Source organism: Sturnira hondurensis, unplaced genomic scaffold (genome assembly GCF_014824575.4).
Source record: "Sturnira hondurensis isolate 20B ecotype Veracruz unplaced genomic scaffold, ASM1482457v3 Scaffold0020884, whole genome shotgun sequence".
Lineage (NCBI taxonomy): Eukaryota > Metazoa > Chordata > Mammalia > Chiroptera > Phyllostomidae > Sturnira > Sturnira hondurensis.
The window spans coordinates 1,864,401-1,877,981 of NW_028093515.1; the positions used below are offsets into that span (position 1 = coordinate 1,864,401).

Below are 13,581 nucleotides of genomic sequence, written 5' to 3' on the forward strand. Positions count from 1 at the left end.
GGGCCCCCGGGGGCAGGAGGAGGCGCCCGCGGCCGGCCGGCCCCGGAATGGAGCAGCGGGCGGCCGCGGGGCCGGAGGGGGCGCCGGGCGCCCGGGCGCAGCTGGCGGTCGTCTGCTTGGGTGAGTGGGCCGCGCAGGCCCGGCGGAGTCCGGGCCCCTGCCTCGCAGACCCACCTCGAGCCCCGACCGGACCTGGACCGCCCTCCGGCCTGCGGCCAGGGCTTCCGGAGATGGCCCTGCGGGAGCTCCGGGTCTGCCGGGGTCCTAGGCCTCGGGCAGGAGCGGGGCGGCTCCGGCCTGGCTCGGAATAGCGGATCCGGCGCCGGTGAGCCACGCGCAGGGTGGCCCGAGTGTGCAGGCGGCTGGGTGGGCGGGCAGCGGCTTTCCTACGACCCTGCTTAGCTTGGCGGTGGGGGGATAGGGGCCTCCGAAGCTGCGGACAAAAGCGAGGCCGGCTGCCTCCCGAAGTCCCTGTTTTCCGCCTGAAGTCGGGGCGGGGGCGGGTGCTGGCTGGAGCCGGAACTCAGGACACCCGGCGGGAGGCAACTTCGAGAACACTCTCTGTCTTCCTTGTGCGTTTTCTCAAACCTCGGGGCCAGCCTGTTCAGCCCAGAGGTGTGTGTGTGGGAAGGGCCAGGCGCCTGGGCAGGAGGGCTCCTACCTTACCCAGGAGTTTTTCTGTTCACCCTGCGGGGGCCCTGTGTGGGGGAAAGAAGGAAAGAGTTAAATCCTCAGTGCACATGGCTCCTGTATTTACCATGAAAAAGGAGGGAGGCCATTATCTGAGCCTGGGGTCAGTACTGGACACTCGGTGGCTGCATTGAGGAAGGCAGCGTAACCCCAGAGGTTTGCGGAAGCCCCTGAAATGACAAAGTAAAAGAGAAGAAACCTGAAAGTTTTAAGCTGTATGGACCCCTGTGTCCCCAGGAATCAGGGAGCTCACAGTCTAGGGGGAAGGCACCTGCCTCTGTTTGTGACCTGGTCTCAGTAAGGGCTGGGATCCTCAAAGTGCTCACTCCCCGATCTGTTGGTGGCCGTGTGTTCTGGACTCTGAGATGCCGGGTGGGCTTCCTGGTGAGCTGGCCAGGGAGACAGGCCCTTTGGCTTCCTGAGGCCCTCCCTGCCCAGATGTGGCCTGGACACTGGGTGTTCTGAGAGGCAGCAGTTGTCCCTGCTTCCTCACCAGTGGTGGCCGACCCCTTCAGTGATGCCTTGTGCCTTCCTTGGCTCACTGGATGTTCGGGGGCCGCCCTGAACCCCCAAGAAGTTCGGTTCGCCTGCATCCTCCTCCTGGGTCCCCTGCAGGAAAGCAGTACGTGAAAGCAAAGGACAAGACCCAGGAGGTGGGTATTTGAGGGAGTGGGTGGCAGGAGAGTTCTCTGCCTCCCTTCTCAAGCTTAGCATGGCCCACTGAGAATGCCCCTGAACTCTGTGGGCCTGCGCCCCTGTAACATGGGGCAATCAGAGCTGCCTCCCTGGCTCCCTGCTGCCAGCGAGTGAGGGGGCTGGCAAGGCCCCTCAGAGGAGGCAGCCCTCCAAGGTAGCGGGAACCTATTGGCAGGGCATCCGCCCAGCGGAGCCAGGGCCTCCCTCTGATGGGTGGTGCAGGCCTGAGCTTCTCAAGCGGGACAGGAAACAGAAACACGCCCCCTCCCCAGTGAGTTAGAATTCCCAGGTGTGGGGAGTGGCGGCAGTGGTCTGGTGCAGGCTGGCTTGCACACCGCTCTCTTTGTCTCTCATGTGTGTAGGTGGGTTCTGAGACCCTTGGGGGTCCCAGCAGGCCCAGGCTGGGGACAGGGGTCTCTGTGGCAGCATTCCAGGCTTTTTGTCCTGTGGGAGGAAGAGAACCAGCCTGGGGTTTGGGCCGTGTTGCCTTGTGCCCTTGAAAGGGCTGCTGCTGGCCAAGGTCAGGTGCCTGGGCCCCAAAAGTGCTCCCTGACCCCCGCCACTGGACCCTCTTTGTGCTTCCTCGCAGTGAACATCGTTCTCACAGGCCGGCTCAGCAGCGCAGTTCCTGCTTTAGGTGAGTGACGTGCTCCTCTCCTCCCTCCCCTCTCTCCTGCCTTCTGGTGTTTTGGCCGTGAGGACAGGCCTTCTGAGCCCTGCTTCCCTTCCACCCCCTGAGGTGCATCTTTGCAGCCCAGAGCAGCTGTTTGGCCTTGGGCAGGCTTAAACTTCCCTGTATCTCACTCCCTCTTCCATAAAACAGGCACAAAAAGAGGACCTACTTCACAGCCTGTTAGTAGGGTGGAATGAGTGAATGAGGCAAGGTGTTCAGCATAATGTTGACACGTGGTGGCTTAACACCACTGGCAAACTGCCACGGGCTGGGGTGCCCGACAGATTGTACTTCCTGTAGGCTGTGGGGTTCCCCGAGGGCCACGAGCTGCCGTGAGATGCTCACCTGTTTTTAAATTATACCTGGGATTTAATATAAAAAAAGGTGTGACTGAATGATGACATGGAGAGGCCGATGCCACTGACAGAGTTGCTACTTGTGTGTCTTGAGAGGAAGGGACACAGGCCACGCCATGCAGGGCCACGGGTTCGGTCAGGTCAGATGCAGGGAAGTCCTGGGCCAGAGCGTCAGTGGGAGTTTCTGTGGGAAAGTCAAGGCGGGGCAAGGGAAGGGGTGTAGAATAGGCTGAGTAATTTCCAGGAGAGCCTGGGGCAGGGGAAATATCGGCCTCGTGTGGGAGTTAGATAAGAAGGTGGGCTGGGGGCCTCAGCCTTGGATCAGCTAGACTGGGAAGGGGCCGCTTCTAGACAAACTGGCGTGCGGGAGAGAGGTAAACACGTTGGCCAGTCATGCAGCCCTGTGATTGGTGGATGCCAAACATTCAAACAGCATCTGAGGAAACAGCTGGGGCTCTGCCCCTGCCTCTTGCCCATCCGACTGGGTCTGTCCATTCACGTACCATCTTTGTGTTTATCTCGTGCAGCAAAGACTGTCTGTCAGGAGCAGAAAGGGTGGCCCAAGCCACTGGGGCATTTGCTCTTTGCTGAGGGGGCTGCCAGGGGTTGGCAAATGCATAAGTCCAGGCCCTCGTGGCCCTTGGTGCCACCGGGAGACATCTGAGAATGGTCTCAAGAAGCTGGGAGGATGTGCGGTCCCCAGTTGAGGAGGTGCTGCCGCTTCGTTTGCTGTTTGCTATGCTACACGGAGGGGCGAGAAGTGCCTGGGACCCCCAGTTCTGCTCAGGGCCCAGCTCACAGCAGAAACCCACTGAGGTCGGCTCAAAGAGTGGCACGTCTGCTAACCAAGGTCACTGGAATGGCGAGGCCCAGCGTCCACAGAAGCTGCTCTTTCGGCCTGTCTCCCAGACATGACCTCTCAGTCTCCCCCCCTCCCCCCGCCATTCTCCTTGCACACCAGCTCTGGCTCCCGGCAGCCTGGCTTCCTCTGCTGACTGTGCCAGCCTAGGGACCTGCCTTGCTCAGCATTAAGGCAGCCCCAGCCCTGCCTGGCGTCCTGGCCCCCACAGCTAACTGCCGACCTCCCGGCACAAGTTCCCGGAGAAGACTGGCTCTGAAGGAGCAGAAAGGGGTGGCAGGTTGCACAGATGTGAGCCACAGGGCAGCCCTCCTGCCCTGGGTGGACGCATCTGCCACCTGCAGGGGCCCTGGGTTTGGAAGAGTGATGTGTCATGGATGAGGTCGCCCCCCAGAGCCAGGGAGAGAAAGACAACTTTTCAGGGCGACATGTTTGGTTTTTCTTAGTTATAAAGACCTCAGGCCCCAGCAAGGTCCACGTCGCCCAGCTGCAGGGGCCACTGTTCACATCATGGGGCCTGTGCATAGTGGCCTGGTGTCTTCAGCTGTGCACAGTCCATGTGGTCACAGGTGGTGAGCTGGGCCCTAGCTCTTCTGGAGTCCACCCCTGACCCCTCTAGCATTGCTAAGGGACAGCTTCTGGCTGCCTGAGGCACCTGCTCGACCCCTGACCCAAGGCTCCGTGACTCTGCACTTTTAAGTCACCCTCACCTGTGACTCCCACTGCGAGGGTCCTGGACCACAGCCGTTCACCTGCCCCTTCTTTTCCAGCCCTCACTGGGCTTAGACACTTCCGAGGGCCTGGCTGGGCTACTCGGGGACCCAGCCCCTGTGCTGCCCAGGCTGCCAGGCCCTGACTAGTGCCTCCCCCACTTTGGACTCTGTACTCCACTGTGACCTCGGGGGGTGGCTTGGGCAGGGTCTTCGGGCTGTTCTCCACTTGCCTGGCAGCTTCCCCAGTCCCTGGGGTGGGGCTGCCAGCCCCCTGTCATTTGTGCCACCAGGCAGGTTGTCTGGAGTATTGATCGCCTCTAGAAACCGGATCTGCAAATTGTGCTTTGTCAGGCTCCGGCCCTCTCAGGAGTATTTGATGACTCTTTGGGCCAGGAGAGAAAGACACTCTCGGGTGTAAAACTGCGCAGTCATCCCTTGCCCACTTGAGCGGGCCACTCTGCCATGAGGGCCGAAGGCATCTTCTGCCCAAGTGAACACAGGCCGCCTCCAACGGAAGCTCAGACGGACCTTTCTGAGTGCCTGCTGGACACGCCACGGCTCTGTTCTGCGTCAGCACGTCCCCAAACACAGTCCTTCCAGCTCCGCGCACTGACGGCCGTCGTCACACACCCTGTCACAACTCTCACCTCCCGTGGGGTGTGGCTCCACTCATCCCATCCCGTGAACATCGGCCTAGAGACGGCCTCTTTGCTCAGACTTCCGAACCACCCTCAGAGAAGCAGCGTCCACTGACCCATTTTACTGATGGACAAGCAGAGGCCCCGGGACTGGATTCAGAAGCCCTCATCTCCCGCCTGTGCTGGGATCCTGGGCCGTGTGTTGGGAGGGGGAGGCCCACAATTACAGAGAGGCCTGGGGCTGGGTGTCTGAGCTGGAAGTGACCTCCAGGCCCATTGCCAAGAGGCATCCGACCCAGAGGCCCTGACCAGAGCTCCCAGCTCTCTGCGTCTCCCAGCCTCCCTCCCGCTCCACACTTCCTTTGTGTGGGCTGGGCTGACAGCGGCAGACACTGTAGTCTCCAGACTACATGTGGGACCACAAGTCGGCCCCTGTGGAGTGGAGCGGACAGTAACAGGGACCCTGCCACCCTGGCTACGGGAATTTCTAGGGCAGCTCTGGGCAGCCCCAGGAGTGAGACTGTTTGGGGACACGTGTTGTTGGGATCTTTGCCGAGGCACAGCTGGGCTGGCAGCTGTCCAGCCATCTGCTCCTGACGTGGCTGGTGGTCTGAGAGACAGGCCCCCTGACCCCTGGAAGAGGGCCAGACGTGAGTCCTGAGGGAGAGATGCTCTGGCCAGAAAAAGAAAGACGTGCAGGCCTGGCCAGTGTGGGTGAAAAACCTGGCTGTGTTCGTCTGGAGTGTGGAGTTCGTCTGGAGTGTTCGTCTGGAGTGTTCATCTCTGGGCAAGGCTTCTAGGCCAGAGCAGGTAGTGACTGAGCCCTGCTCTGCCCCAGGCCCTGTCATGGGGGCTGAGAATACGGTGGTTCCCGGCCTGGTGCACGGGAGCCTCCCACCCGAGAGGCCAGGTGCTTCAGCTTAACATGCTTCTGAGACCCCACGTCCAGGAGATGTACAGCAGCCTGGGCCCTCTCGGCCTGTGAGCCCCCCAACCCCCTCGAGCCCCGCCCCTGCCCCGCCCCTGCCCCTTCCAGAGGAGAATTCTCTTCTGGTTTGCATAACCCCTCACCTCCCAGGGCATCCCCAGGCCAGCAGCCAGAGTCCCTGTGGGGTCCACAAAGCTGGTGGCCTCAGCTGTCAGAGGGAACAGCCAGGCTCCGCTGTTCAGCCCTTCCTCTCGTGGCCTGCGACCCGAGCACGTGGCTCCTAGGCCCAGGGTGGGTGGCAGGTGGAGAGGCCTGGCTGGTGCCTCTGTGACCTGGGACTCCTGAGGCTCTGACCGTGAACCTAGTGGGTCAGCCTGGGTTTAGGGTCAGGGGTGGTGTTTCTCTTCCAGTCCTTTGGATCGTGAGCTGTCGAAGAGGGGTCTTATCTCCCTGGCACTCACCGGCATGGTCACGGCAGGTCCTGGAGGAAGGGGTTTCATGCCTGTAAATGCTAAGCAGGTACTCGGACTGACCAGTTCACTCACTGACCCGTATTCATTGAGACTATTGTGAGTCAGGCTCTGCGTGGGGCCCTGGGGACACAGTGACAAGCCAGAGCCAGCACAGCTGAAAGAAAAATTGCTGCTATGGGGGGTGCTGGTGGGAACAGAGAAGCGGTGGGGCATTGGAGGCCCAGGGGCTTCAGCCTGAGGAGGGGGCTCTGGGGAAGGGGCCCCTGGGCTGGAGTCCATAGGGGTGGGTGGGCTAACAGGGGTGGGAAAGCCTCCTGCCAGGGGCGGCAAAACAAAGTCTCCCTCCCGTGGGAGGCTTCACGGGAGGTGTGCGTGGAAGGATGCGTCAGAGGGGCAGATGAGGCAGAAGAGGGGAGGGGCGGGTGCCACTGTGATGCGTGTCGTCCTTGTCCTGAGAGCGTGAGAGGTGGCTGGAGAGCTCCGCTCCCCTTGGTGCGGCCATGTCGCGTGGGACCCTGAAAGGAGTCTTCCTGAGAGCCAGCAGGGAGACCCCTGCTTCCAGGGCGACGGCGGAAGGTGCCAGGCAGTGGGAAAGTGAGGAGGCGATGTCACTGGACTCCGGTCGTCAGTGTGCCCCTGAGTCTTGGGTTTTCTGTCTGTGGAGGGGGTCCTGCCTTCACCACAGGCTGCTGGGGGCAGTCGACAAAGTAGTGTGGTGAGGGGTTGAAGGGGCGGTGAGGGGTGGGGGCAGCCAAGTGCAGGGGCTTGTGTGGCCCTGGGGAGGCTGGGGCAGGCCAGGGCAGGCTTCGCACCTTCATCTGGGGAGCAGAGCGTGTGGATAATGAGGTGGGCACGGTGAGCCTCTGGGGCTGGGTATGGCGGCCCCTCATGCACGCTGGCCGGCATGACCCTCTGCGGCACGGCTGCCTGACACAGGGTGTGGGCAACCTTCCATGACTGCGTTGGTGAGGGCCAGCAGTGAAAGCCGAGCCCCCCAGAGGAACAGGGGGGATTCTGACTGCTGCACACTGGCAGTGCGGCCATGGGCTGGTCATTTATCCTCTCTGAGCCCCAGTTTGCACATCTGGTTACAGGCTGCCTCTGGTGGCTTTCCACTCAGGCTTGGGATAAAACCCAGATTCCGGACAAAGTATGATCAGACCNCTGGGGCGGCTGGGGCAGGCCAGGGCAGGCTTCACACCTTCATCTGGGGAGCAGAGCGCGTGGATAATGAGGTGGGCACGGTGAGCCTCTGGGGCTGGGTATGGCGGCCCCTCATGCACACTGGCTGGCATGACCCTCTGTGGCACCGCTGCCTGACACAGGGTGTGGGCAACCTTCCATGACTTCGTTGGCGCGGGCCAGCAGTGAAAGCCGAGCCCCCCAGAGGAACAGGGGGGATTCTGACTGCTGCACACTGGCAGTGCGGCCATGGGCTGGTCATTTATCCTCTCTGAGCCCCAGTTTGCACATCTGGTTACAGGCTGCCTCTGGTGGCTTTCCACTCAGGCTTGGGATAAAACCCAGATTCCGGACAAAGTATGATCAGACCCAGCCTGCATCTCCAGACCCACCTCGACCTTGGCCCCTCCCTTCGATCCTGTGTTACTACCTTCTCTCCCCTCAGGGGGTCTGCAGGAAGTCAACCTGATCCCAACACCCCCGCTTTTCCCCCGCACCCCACAACTTTGCAGCCTGCAAGTTCAACAGCAGGGTGTTTGCCTGTCTTAGTGTGGCTAGCACTGTGTTTGGCACATAGTAGGCACTCAAATCTGTGTGAGCAAAGCACCTCCCCTCTCCTGCTGAGGGCTGTATTTGTCAAGCCCTGGGCGGGGGCAGGCAGGCCTACGTTGCAGAATTCTTTACCGAACCGAAGCCCCAAGGCCAAGAGGCTGCACCTTGGAGGCTGGCTTGCCCCCGGCCCTGCCAGGGCCCTCGGTTCTGGTGCAGGGGTGAGGATGAGGCAGGGGTGCTCCTTGCTCTGCTGTGTACACCACTTCTGTGACGTCTCGAGCACTGGCCTTGCCCTTGGCCATACCCACCCTTGGCTAGCCTTTATCCCACCTTGGAAAGGCCTGTGCTCAGGCCACGAGAGGCTCAAGTGTCCCCTTGCTGCCCCTGACTTCCTCCACGAAGGCGAGGCCAGCACTTCCCTGTCTCCTCTTCCAACAGCTGCCTGCAGTGGGAAACTGGAGCAGCACACGGAACGGCGTGGTGTCATCTACAGTCCGGCCTGGCCCCTCAACTACCCGCCAGGCACCAACTGCAGCTGGTACATCCAGGGCGACCGTGGGGACATGATCACCATCAGGTATGGGGGTCCCAGGGCGTGTCCCAGGGAATCTCCTCGGGTCTGCGCGTGCTGAGTGTGTGCGTGTGAGTGATGGTGCAGGTGTCCGAGTGCACACGTGGGCAGGCATGGAGTGCATGTGTGAGTGTGTGCATGTGTGAGTGTGTGCGTGTGTGAGCACATGTGTGCTTGTGTGTGTCTATGAGCCCTCACCTGAGCAGGTAGAAAGAACAACTGTGAAGCACATGCATGAGCACATCGGAGCAAGTTCAGAGGGCATGCATGTGAGCGGGTGTGTGTGCACGAGTGCATGCGTGAGCATTCAGGTGGGAGCATGTGTGAGCCTGTGGGTGTGCCCGCTCCCCGGGTCTCTGTGGACCTCTGTGGCTGGCTGTGTGGAGTGGGGCCTGCGTGCTGGTGGGCGTGGCCTGGTTCTCTCTGAGGTGGCAGTGGTGTCTTCTTTGTGTTGCACGGTGGTGGCCTGGGGCTAGGCCGGCAGGGATCCCCGAGCAGGGTTTCCCCAGGGTCTTCAGGGCGGTCTTGGCAGAAGAGAGGACCAGGCATGAGCTGAGGTGCTCCAGCTGCAGGGACATACTGAGGGAAACAGAGTGAGTGACCAGGTGGTGAAACTCAGGCTGGAACCCCTGGCCTGGGTGGCCATGGGCTGTTTGGCTGGGGAGTCACTCCCCTAAATGCCAATGCCCAGACAGCCCCAGTTACTGCTCCGTAGCTCAAAGCATGGGTGTGATGGGCACGCCAGGGTCTCAGTGTCTGTGCCTGCTTTCCTGTGGTCAGAAGGGCCGTGGCTCTCGGGTACCCTCTCCTCAAAGACTTCACCCTCCACCAAAGACTCAAAGCCCCGTGACCTGCTCTTCCTGCAACCTGGGCCAGGGGGTCCCGGGCTAGTATGTTTCTCCCCAGGTGACCAGTTGCCACCCAGCCCCAGGCTGGGCCAGCCCCGTGGGCATGCTCCTCCCCCACAGTGCACAGGCCTGTGAGTCTGTGCAGGGTCTGTCCCAGCAGATGCAGTGCTGGTGGGATCTGGACCCTTGGGTCTCCCCACTTGGGAGGGTGTCAGGGGAGGGAACCGCCCATGTGGGGCTCCTGACAGACCTCCGCTTTGGCTGTGGGGTCGAGGGGCTGTGTGTGCACCGACAAGGCCCTCCCAGAGCTTCAGGGCTGATGGGAAGGATGCTGTTCAGATCTGTCCTGATTCTCTCGGAGCTGCCCTCAGACCCCGGGATGTCCGGCAGCAGAGGAGAGGAGGGGTGGGGTGGGGCGGGCTGGCTGTCCTTGTCCTAAGTCCAGGCCTGATTGTTCCCTGCTGGTCCTTGGCCGCATGGACCCGGCCTGACGCACGCCCGTGGTCCCCCCCCCCACGCAGCTTCCGTAACTTCGATGTGGAGGAGTCCCACCAGTGCTCCCTGGACTGGCTCATGCTGGGCCCCGCAGCCCCGCCTCGCCAGGAGGCCTTCCGGCTCTGCGGCTCTGCCATCCCACCCGCCTTCATCTCCACCCGGGACCACGTCTGGGTCTTCTTCCACTCTGATGCCTCCAGCTCCGGCCAGGCCCAGGGCTTCCGTCTCTCATACATCCGAGGTGACTCCGGTAGCGGGGCATCGCGGGGCACCACACAGCACCCAGTGCACCGCTTGGGTGCCCGGGGCTGGAGCAGTCCCCCCTCCACCTGCCCGCTCCCTGCAGGGTCTCCCCCAGGAAGCCTGTCAGTCTGAGCACAGTGGTGGCACCAGGCTGGACATGTTGCTGCCTCAGGGTACCTTGGATCCCTGGAAGTCACTGACCCCATGTCCTGGACTTGGCTAGAGTGGGGGCTTACCCTTTACCCTTATGTCAGAGACTTAGCTCACCCTGACATCCCAGGGGTCTTTGTCCCTTGAGTGGCTGTGGAGAGGCCGGGACTCTTCCCCGTGTCTCCTGTCTCTTCCTAGGCTCTGCAGAGGCCCCGCTGGGAAGAGGGAACCTCCCGGACCCCTCCTGTCCGCCCGCCCATCGCTGGACCCCTCCCCTGACGGTCTCCCCTGTGCTCTTTATCCCGCAGGGAAGCTGGGCCAGGCGTCCTGCCAGGCAGACGAGTTCCACTGTGACAATGGCAAGTGCCTGCCTGGCCCGTGGCGGTGCAACACGGTGGACGAGTGTGGCGACGGCTCCGACGAGGGCAACTGCTCAGCGCCTGCCTCCGAGCCACCGGGCAGCCTGTGCCCCGGGGGCACCTTCCCCTGCAGCGGGGTGCGCTCCACTCGCTGCCTGCCCGTCGAGCGGCGCTGCGACGGCACACAGGACTGCGGCGATGGCTCCGATGAGGCTGGCTGCCCCGACTTGGCGTGTGGCCGGCGGCTGGGCAGCTTCTACGGCTCCTTTGCCTCCCCAGACCTGTTTGGTGCAGCCCGAGGGCCCTCAGACCTTCACTGCACGTGGCTGGTGGACACCCAGGACCAGCGACGCGTGCTGCTGCAGCTGGAGCTGCGGCTCGGCTACGACGACTACGTGCAGGTGTACGAGGGCCTGGGCGAGCGTGGGGACCGCCTGCTGCAGACACTGTCCTACCGCAGCAACCACCGGCCCGTGAGCCTCGAGGCCGCCCAGGGCCGCCTCACTGTGGCCTACCACGCCCGCGCCCGCAGCGCTGGCCACGGCTTCAACGCCACCTACCAGGTGAAGGGCTACTGCCTCCCGTGGGAGCAGCCGTGCGGGAGCGGCCCTGAGGGCGTCGCGGAGGACACGGGCGAGCAGGGCTGCTTCTTGGAGTCACAGCGCTGTGACGGCTGGTGGCACTGCGCCAGCGGCCGAGACGAGCAGGGCTGCCCTGCCTGCCCGCCTGACCAGTACCCCTGTGAGGGGGGCAGCGGCCTGTGCTACACACCCGCTGACCGCTGCAACAACCAGAAGAGCTGCCCGGATGGCGCCGATGAGAAGAACTGCTTCTCCTGCCAGCCTGGCACCTTCCACTGTGGCACCAACCTGTGCATCTTTGAGACCTGGCGCTGCGATGGCCAGGAGGACTGCCAGGACGGCAGCGATGAGCACGGCTGCCTGGCTGCGGTGCCACGCAAGGTCATCACCGCTGCCCTCATCGGCAGCCTGGTCTGCGGCCTGCTGCTCGTCATTGCTCTGGGCTGTGCGTTCAAACTCTACTCTCTGCGCACGCAGGAGTACAGGTGGGTGGGCGGCGCCTCCCTGTTGCCCGCAGGGCCTGGGGTCACAGGCCAGGAGTTTCTTCCTCTCTCTGGAGTGAGGCTCTGGGCCCACTGTTCCCATAGCTGTGGGTGTGTAGGCTGGGTCCCAGGCTGTCCCCGTTGGACTTCTCTCATGCCTCCAGGGTCCAGGCGTCTCAAGACCTCCAGAGGGAGTGCCAGGGCCCCGCATCCTGCTCTGTGAGCCCTTGCATAGGGCCCCCTGGGAGGTGGAAGTGTGGGATCCTGGCCAGTCCTGCGATGCTCCCCTTCTGCCCGTTGCTTTCAGGGCCTTTGAGACCCAGATGACACGCCTGGAGGCTGAGTTTGTGCGGCGGGAGGCACCCCCGTCCTACGGGCAGCTCATCGCACAGGGCCTCATTCCGCCCGTGGAGGACTTTCCTGTCTACAGTGCATCCCAGGTGAGCTCCCGGGAGTACGAGACCCTGCAGTTTCTGGTTCCCCGCTGGGCCTTAGGGGTTGCTCAGACAGGAAGCCTGAGGGGAAGGCTGGACCAGGCAGCTCCAGGGGTAGAGGGAGGCGGGAGGCGAGGCCTGGGGAGGGTGACACAGGGTCCATGCCAGATGGGGGGACAAGTTGGTCTTTTGGGTTTCTTGGGGGTCGTGCTGACCTCTGCCCTCTCAGCTGTCACCCTGCTCTCTAGGCCTCCATGCTACAGAACCTTCGCACGGCCATGCGGAGACAGATGCGCCGGCACGCCTCCCGCCGAGGACCCTCCCGCCGCCGGCTGGGTCGCCTGTGGAATGGGCTCTTTCACCGGCCCCGGGCCCCGCGGGGACAGATCCCGCTGCTGACTGCTGCACGCACCTCACAGACAGTGCTGGGCGACGGGCTCCTCCAGCCTGCACCGGGGGCTGCCCTGGACCCTCCGGTGCCCCTTACAGACACAGGCAGCCCTGGGGCGGCTGGAGACGAGTCCCCCACTGCCCCCAGCCACGCACCAGAGGTGGGGCCTTCCGTGCTGCCCGCCTCGGGCCTGCAGGATCCAGAGTACAGGCCAGTGGACAAGGACAGGAAGGCCTGCAGGGACCGTCTGGTGGACAGCCCGGCTCCTGTGGACACGCCTCGGGAGCCTTGCTCAGCCCAGGACCCTCACCCCCCGTCCCCCACTGCCAGCAGCATCCTAGGCCCCCACCCACCAGAGCCACTTGGTGTCTGCAGGAGCCCCCCATCCCTCTGCTCCCCAACGTCGGAGGCCAGCGACGATGAGGCCCTGCTGGTCTGCTGACCCACTGGACGCGCTGGTGCCTGCCACAGCCCCGCCTTGTAACCAGGGAATATACAGTCATTTCTACCCTGCCTCCGAGTCCTTTTTTCTTACAGTGTGGCCCACCCAGAAACCCAGCCAGCTTGCTGCATCAGCACCCTCCAGCCCTGGCCATGGGGCTGCAGGGGCTTCAGCTGGGGAGGAGAGTGATGAGCCCTCTTTGGGGCCCCAGTGTCCACATAGGCGCCCGGGGTCTCACTTCTCCCTCCCGCCTCCACTTCGGGAGCCCATTTCCAGAGATGCAGGAGGGCCAGGGCAAAGCTTTCCAGGGTGTTCCGAGGCTTCTCCCTTCATTCCCCCTGGGGGCACAGACCTGTGCTTGCACTGAACAGGGCCGTAGGGCACATGGGATCTAGGCCACGGTGGGCACTCTTTGGGCACTGAACTCTCCTCAGCTCCCAGCAGGCCCTGGAGGAGCTGGGCTAGGAGGCTTCTGCCCCTGTCCTCAGGTGGGTGGTGTCAGCATGGGCCTGGCCGGGCTGGTGACCCTTTGTCTTCTGGCTGAGAGCATCACCCTCCTGGGTGCTGGGGCACTGAAAATGGGGGCACAGGGTAGAGGAAGCCTGTGGGCCTCCTGCAGGCCCCAAGGCCCTGGGGGAGGGTACTTGATACTTTCTCAGGGGACAGGGGAGGAGGCACACGCCAACAGTGGCCCAGTAGTCCCATCTCACTCAGGGATGCGTTCTCCTTACATGTAGACGAGGGTGAGGCCTGCTGCTCTCTCTGTGGGGTTTTGTGCGGTGAATGTAGTTATGGAGGGAATCCCTGGACCCTCCTGGGGGCCGA

At 62.9% G+C, this 13,581-nt stretch overlaps 1 protein-coding gene across 1 annotated transcript; it reads left to right on the plus strand.

Annotated features, from left to right (window-relative positions):
• Nucleotides 1–12,825, plus strand: LRP3 (LDL receptor related protein 3). Its single transcript, XM_037030783.1, has 7 exons — nucleotides 1–120; nucleotides 1,976–2,023; nucleotides 8,199–8,337; nucleotides 9,701–9,915; nucleotides 10,376–11,492; nucleotides 11,797–11,929; nucleotides 12,172–12,825. Exons 1-7 carry the CDS (start codon nucleotides 48–50, stop codon nucleotides 12,754–12,756), a joined length of 2,310 nt encoding a protein of 769 aa, XP_036886678.1. The 5' UTR covers nucleotides 1–47; the 3' UTR covers nucleotides 12,757–12,825.
• Nucleotides 12,826–13,581: the final 756 nt, after the last annotated feature.

Excerpts from the sequence above, each read along its gene's own strand:
- LRP3 (XM_037030783.1), top strand. The coding sequence starts at position 48 with ATGGAGCAGCGGGCGGCCGCGGGGCCGGAGGGGGCGCCGGGCGCCCGG. Across the intron at positions 121-1,975 it reads GCTGGCGGTCGTCTGCTTGG|TGAACATCGTTCTCACAGGC; the intron begins GTGAGTGGGCCG and ends GCTTCCTCGCAG. Across the intron at positions 2,024-8,198 it reads CAGCGCAGTTCCTGCTTTAG|CTGCCTGCAGTGGGAAACTG; the intron begins GTGAGTGACGTG and ends CTCTTCCAACAG.